Genomic DNA, 7,500 nt, shown 5'->3' on the forward strand with positions numbered 1-7,500 from the left:
TTATATGTATGTATATTGATTATTGAGCTTAATAAGGGAATGATTTTTTTTATATCAAATTGTATTTGGCTCTAAAATATTTTATATACAGGCTACAGATTAGAATGCAAAATTCTACGGCAAATGACCTGAGAACAATAATATTTAGAAATATAGTAAAAGTAAGTATACCTTAGTTTAACCAGACCACTGAGCTGATTATCAGCTCTCCTAGGGCTGGCCCGAAGGATTAGACTTATTTTACGTGGCTAAGAACCAATTGGTTACCTAGCAACGGGACCTACAGCTTATTGTGGAATCCGAACCACATTATATTTTGAAATTAATTTCTATCACCTGAAATAAATTCCTTTAATTCTACATTGGCCGGTCGGAGACTCGAACTCGGGCCCAGCCGAGAACACTACCGACTCGTCCAACGAGGAACTTAGAAATGTAGTGGATAGTAATGATAATTTATCCGTACTGAAATAACATATTCTTTTAGTATTTAAGCGAGGGGGGGATAATTTATCCGTAATGAAATAACATATTCTTTTAGTATTTAAGCGAGAGGGGACGGAGGAAAGTATGTAACTGGTGCCTTTGCATTTCGTCACCACAGCGATGTGTGCTCAGTCCAGGACAGATGTTTCCGTAACCCTGGTCGAGGTCATACGCTCGACAGGGAGACATACTCTTTGTGCTTAAATTCTGCTTGGAAGCAATTAAAGATACAGGCTGTGAAATATGCATCTGAATTTCCTTACAAAGAAACAGGTTTTCTTGAAGCACCTACAAGTTTATATAACCCTCAAGTACAAAAACTTAAGGAAGCCCAATTAACACAGTGAAGAACTAAACACCTACCTATATTGGGGCTGAATTCGTTATTTCCAATTTCAATCCAGTTTGTATGAGAGTAGAAATCCTGAATCGTTGCTAGGGACAAACCCAGCATGTAGATGGCTGCACTGTAGTCGCCCGCCAAGCCTGCTTGAACGATTCTTCGCCAACGGCTAGCCAACTGCTGTTGAGATTCTGAAAATCTTTCGCTTCCAAAGTGATACCTGCACCGTTGAAAAATAATTAATGGCTAGACTGTATATTAGTCTACTTGCGTTACCGTGATTATAATTATCCTTTTATAATACTGACCAGATAAGTATCTTCTGTTTTTTTTTCGTCATGCACTATTATCCAAATAAAAAAATACTTTCAATGCAAAAATCTTGTTATATTACATCGTAAGACAGAGTGCAACTTGAAGAACCTAGAATTATGACCATTTTCGAGGAAAAGCTTAGTAATAACACAAAAGAAATTATTGCAAACTGTAACATGTAACTAACAAGTGGAGTTCGCTTGATGGACAGAAAAAAAGGCCTGTAAGTATAAACCAAGGTTATGAATTCAAGGAAAAGTGCAAGACAAGATTTTGTTAATTTCCTAAGATCAGTTTGCCAGGCTTTAGAGTGGTAAATTTTGTTTGATAATCTGATATAGCTATAACTAGAAATTTATACCAAAACCATATCTTTAGAGGTTCCACAACTGGCTTTCATGAAGAAGCAAGCTTGCTTTCGTCCAAAGACGCAAGTTTTTCTGTTGACGGCATATGATTTCTACAAAAACACATGCTTCCAATATAACCGGGATGGGATGGGGACTACTCTCCGTCATTGTTTCATGACGTTACACCGTTAGATCATTGACCTTATATGAAGGACTAAGTACCGAAGTCTGCTCCATCTCCATCATACAATATGTTCAGTGCAAGTGGTTTGTTTTGAAATTTTCACATTCCTGTTAAATCAGCTTTCTAACATTTAACAGTGAGGAAGAATCATCCAAAATATATTTGATATAAGGAAACTTAAGAGACAATCCAGAAGCAGTTAAAAACTAAAGGACTCAAACCGGTCATGACACAGGGTAACAGTTATTAAAGATCGTAAGTTTTAACCGACAAATTAATGGGATTCGCCTGATGGACCAACTGTTGACTGATAAGACCTCTGAATAGTTGTTCAAATTTGTGGACGTTACGTTGAACGCAAAGAGAATGCAATATGTCAAATATGTTACCATAACTTTACGAAAACGACGCAAAGATAATAGATGGTGGAAAATCTGTGAAGTGTCCGAGTAAATGTTACTTTATTATTTTTAAATATTAAGTCATAAAACTTTTGAAGTACTTGTTAGAACCCGTGCATATTCTGATATTATTGTAAGGAAACCGGCGAAGTGCTGGAAAACACTCATTTCTCCGAATGAATTTCATTAACCTGTTGCAAACCGCCTTACCTCGGATCAGCTCCTAGGATTCCCGAATCAGCACTGGCTGCGGCGTCGACCAGCCTGCCCAGCGTATAGAGAAATGGCTGTGGGGACGCTTTCGAACCGTAGTATTCGCGATAGGCTTCCTCTAAGGTCATGCCGTCCCTATGGTTGTAGACACCCACGGAAGGCGGCACTTCCTGCGGGAGAAACAAGACACAGTGATGCTACAAAAATATAGAAAATATATCAATGCGATGTTTGTTTAACAATCGTTGACTCGTAGACGTGATCATCGAGATGGAAGGGAAGTATGCGCTTCACGCAACTATTTTACAGAGATGAGCTGTTTAGGTATAATCAAGATTCGTTTTTCAATAACAATAACAAGAGGAAAATGCAATAACAAATAGACTACTTTCATTTGTACGCAAACTTACTCTTAACAAGCACAAGTCTTAGAGATGCGTAGCCTAGGTAAAAGTTTGTCATATATTATATACAGTACAGTATATATATATATATATATATATATATATATATATATATATATATATATATATATATATAATATATGTCTGTATGTGTAAATATATATATATATATATATATATATATATATATATATATATATATATAATATATGTCTGTATGTGTAAATATATATATATATATATATATATATATATATATATATATATATATATATATATATATATATATATATATATAATATTATATATATATATATATAAAGAGAGAGAACCCTTCCAGTTGTTTATCAAAACATTGTTGCTATTCACAGTTAGAAAATTATAATTAATTTTTTCTACATAGTGCCGGTAAAAGTAGGTTTCATTTAATAATAACAATAATAATAATAATAATAATAATAATAACAATAAAATAATAATAGCAGTCGTTATCAAAATCCATTATAACACTTCCCATTCTTACTCAAACTTAGGTCCTATTCACTATGAGAACCAACAACAGTTCCTACACGTCCTGCATAGTAAGATTAAAATCGGTGACCCTGCTACGTGTGACGCCAAATAACTTACAATCAATGGTAAGAAAACAAAACATCCGATTGCTATCATCTCGCTGTTAAAACACTCTCTAACAAACATCAGTTAACCTTGAATACTTAGTTCCTTCCGCTAATTTTGAAAGCTTTTATCAACTTCCTTCCTATTACTCAAATGAACACGTCCTGAATGACACTACTTAACTGCATGGCCTTAAATCCCAGCTATTCCCGTAAAAAAAAAAAAAAAAATCGTAGGATTTTTAGTCATTTATCAAAGGATCGTTTGACGTGTCAAATTGTTTTGCAGTTACAGATTTTGTGCCTAGTTGCATAATTTTCAGGCTATTTTGAAATGTATTACTTTGTACGTAATCTTCTACGTTTATTCAATAACCTCAGGAATTAACTTAATTTTTAAATTCGTAACTTTCATTCTTTTTTTTTTTTTGTTAGTCATCCAGCAAACGCGCTATTAACGTTTGGAAAAAAAATTGTTATCATAGTCATAATCAGAAAAGACAACTAACATCAAACGTTACCCCAAAATAATATCCTTCTATCAAAATCCCAAGAAGCAAGAAGGGCCATTTGATATCTGGATAGAACTGACAGGAACTGTGGCAGACAGCTGTTCAGAGACTTCGTTAACAATTTGGGGGGTTGTCTTCATTGAAAGCAGACGGATAAGGGCTGTATGTAAATCTCCGTCTTAAAAAAAAAACTGTCTTGGATAATAAAACGTTTCCATGTTTAATTTCCTTTAGTGGAAAACAGATTATCAATAATTTGGAGGCAAAGAATAGATGAAACGTGAACATCTGTGACAAGAAGCCTTCAAATTTAGTGAAACTGCAAATAAATTTCCCATTCTCTCTCTCTCTCTCTCTCTCTCTCTCTCTCTCTCTCTCTCTCTCTCTCTCTCTCTCTCTCTCTCTCTCTCTCTCTCTCATACTTCCTGCACCACAGCTCAGGATATTAGTAGAAGAATATCAGTAAAAGCTGGGAAATGTTGCAACTGGGACTTACCTTAAAGTATTGGACAATGACCCTCCTAACGGCCTCTCTCGTAATCTCCCTGTGGTGCCAAACTTGCGTTGACCTGTCGAATTCTCTGCAGTAGATGTTGAAGATGTCCCCTTTATCTTCCAGCAGTGTTCCTCTTCCCAGGAATCCTTTGGCTGGTCCCCACACTGAATATAGGATGTAGACCATCAAGGGAGTTGCTCTCAGCATTTTGACAGCTTAGTTGGGCCGTTTTCAAAATCTTGTTTGCGAAGAATGATCACTTCCAAATGTATAAGTTGTCTTTTGCAGTTTGCATCTTAAGTCACTGAAAACCGAATTATTTTGTCCAATTTCCCCTAATTGTCTTTTTCCTGTATTTTTCTGTGTAGCTTGATATCAAAGGTGGAGGGACGAAACGGTGAAGATTACGATGAAATAGGATAACGTAAACGATATATGTTCAGGACATCGAAACGAAAACTGTTGGAATAGTAATAACAACAAAACAGGAACGAACTTGATGCTGCCCTGCCAGAGGTGTGCGTAGCTATGGTGCCAAAAAGTGAATGAAGTGAAGTTATATACAGTCGTTATTTACGGGACCGGATGTGAACTTGTTGACACGAGCTTATCATTTTACTCAAAGGCTCCGCGGTTCTAACATGATGGATTAAAATTTCTTACTTCAACCGATTAACCTTTAATTAGTAAATAAATTTCGCAAGTAACATTAAAAGATATATGATCCTATGGGTAAGAAGGCACGAGATGTCGGTAATGCATACGGCTGTGAAAAAGAAAAGTGATTCTCAAACGATCATCGGATGTGACGTCACGGCAAACGATTTAGAAGAGTTATTTGACCTCTTCTTTTTCTGGTGACGTCGGTTGTCATCAAAGCATTAACACTGTGCCTTTCAAGTTCCCGATGGCTGCTTTTCGTGAATCTGGTTCCTGTGTGAAATAATGTGATCGTTATCGACCTAATTGCGGGTTCCTTTGAGGCATTCTTTGACGAATAAGTGGGCCGAAGGTTAACTGATTAGGGTACGGAAGATAAGGTGAATTTGCGTCCATTGTGGGACTCGCGTAGGTGTCATTTATCTAGACAGTTTGTAATGTTTGGTGATATTCTCGTCACCTCTGATAAAGAATGTGTAAATACTGGGAAGGCCTAATGAATTCTCAAGTACTGAATCATGATGTTTAGACCCTACCTCGGCTTATCAGTAACTGTCATACTTTACTTTTTTTGGTAGAGTCTGAATCAGTTTTCTACTTATCGTTCACACGGATCACAATGATTGGCATTTTTTTCTTTTAGGATCCTTTGTGATCTACAGCCTTTTGCGGTAGACCTACAGCGTCATACCAAGGCTATAGAGTAATAAAAATTAAAGGTATTTTGAAATAAAGGGATAATCCACTTCATTTTACTTTACTTGTTATTATGCACTTATAAAGTTCCATTTAACAGAGGCTCTACTTTACCAATCCAACGTAGAATGAATGTGGTAGAATAAAATAACACTTTCTGTGCGAAGCATGTTTGCACGAAGATGCAGTTTAGAGCTTAGAAATTCACTGCATCGTCAAAATACACAAAGCACGTGAACAATCTTGGTTAATATTCATATAAGGTCCTCTGCACCCCAAAATACATTAACGAAAATTTAGGATGACAAATCATATCAGTCTTGGCAATGCCATGCAAAGCTTGAGTGCAATGACGATGGATGGTGCAACCTATTGCCCTTTTCCAGCTCATGCCGAAAGAAAACAAGTAAAAGAAAGGGGAGGAATAAGCGTTAGCCTTAACCCAGTGTCTTGAAGAAGGAAAAATTTAAATATTCAGGAAAAAACAGAAGGAAGAAAATTCCAAAGCTTGGCAGTAGAAGGAAAAATACAGTCGCTGAACTGTGTCATCTTTTGAAGATTTCCTAACTGTAGGAAGAGGTCACCTGTTGGGTGGTACCGTCGCAGACAATTCAGTTTGTTCGTTCGTCTTAGATTAATTAAGCCAACTCGTGGTGGCTTGGATGCTTGCTCTAGGGCAGCCCATAGGAAAATTCCAGATTCTTGGACTGGACAAGGAAAACCAGTGGGCTTTGCACGTATTGAACATAAAGTTAGGATCACTAAGACTGAGATGCCTTTTCTCTTATCAGTCTTTCATTACCTTCCATATGACTCCTTTAAATACATTTATTTTCTAGGCATTACTGAAATAACGTTTGTTATAACGGCATCCAAAAATATAAAAGCTGAAAAAGTTCATCCCGTTCTTTTAACAATCGGAAAAGCTGAGCAGTATAAAGACAACGGAAAGGTGCTTTGTGATTTACGTTCCTTTTTAGTGCCGGTCGCTTCAGATAACAACTTTATCCGATGACGTACGCATATACATGATCTACAGTATTTTAGCATAATGTTAAATGAGACTGATATGATATTTTTTTTATTAATTATTTATATACGCGTGTCTACCTATAAAACTATAATTGTGCAACATAATACAGTATATGAACAATTTTATTTACCTGCTATATATTAAAGTTGTCTTTCTAAAGACTTTTTTTGGTATTTGAAATATATAGATACTCATGTGCATTTACGTAAATGTCTACATACAGATAGGTATTTGTTTGAACATATGTACAGATTATTTATACACACACACACACACTGGAGCAAGAAATAGTTTCACTTGATGACAACAAGAGAGAGAGAATAAGAGAAACAAGACGACGAGCAGAATTACATAGAGAGGCGCATCAAAGGAACAGAACATTTCCGGACGGAACGACCACAGATCAAATTACTTTGAAATTCAAACCATAGTAACCTCAGGGCACTTCCGGATAATTTCTCGGAATTTTTATCGTCTTTGGGCAGGTCGTGCTTTCACAGCCGAGGCTCTGTTAGCTTACTGACTGTCTTAGATGGGTAAGTAGATAGGTTAAAAAAAAAAAAAATTTTCACAGACGTAAAAAACATGCGTTTGTAACATTCATAATGTACAGTAAGTATGTACATATATTAATAGACTAAATTTTTTCACAAAAGGACTTTAAGTCTTACACAGTCTGGCACCTTTAGTTAATTTATATTCGCATATACAGTACATAATCGGTCTTAGTTTTACATGTATGTGCATTCACGAGAATAACATATTTTCCATATGTACGCGTATGCATGCT

At 36.0% G+C, this 7,500-nt stretch overlaps 1 protein-coding gene across 2 annotated transcripts in view; it reads right to left on the reverse strand.

Moving 5' to 3' along the window:
* The window catches only part of LOC136839400 (von Willebrand factor A domain-containing protein 7-like), a 22,365-nt gene extending 17,427 nt beyond the window's left edge, over positions 1-4,938 (reverse strand). Inside the window, exons 1-3 of one of the 2 annotated variants that reach the window (XM_067105394.1) lie at positions 4,322-4,938; positions 2,290-2,462; positions 850-1,049 (exon numbers count right to left, since the gene is read on the reverse strand). In XM_067105394.1, the coding sequence (XP_066961495.1) occupies positions 850-1,049; positions 2,290-2,462; positions 4,322-4,528 (580 nt within the window). In that variant the 5' untranslated portion in view covers positions 4,529-4,938. The remainder of the gene's footprint in view (positions 1-849; positions 1,050-2,289; positions 2,463-4,321) is intronic. The other variant, XM_067105393.1, reaches the window with a different exon arrangement.
* Positions 4,939-7,500: the final 2,562 nt, after the last annotated feature.

The sequence above is a fragment of the Macrobrachium rosenbergii genome, chromosome 6 (genome assembly GCF_040412425.1).
Source record: "Macrobrachium rosenbergii isolate ZJJX-2024 chromosome 6, ASM4041242v1, whole genome shotgun sequence".
Taxonomy (NCBI): domain Eukaryota; kingdom Metazoa; phylum Arthropoda; class Malacostraca; order Decapoda; family Palaemonidae; genus Macrobrachium; species Macrobrachium rosenbergii.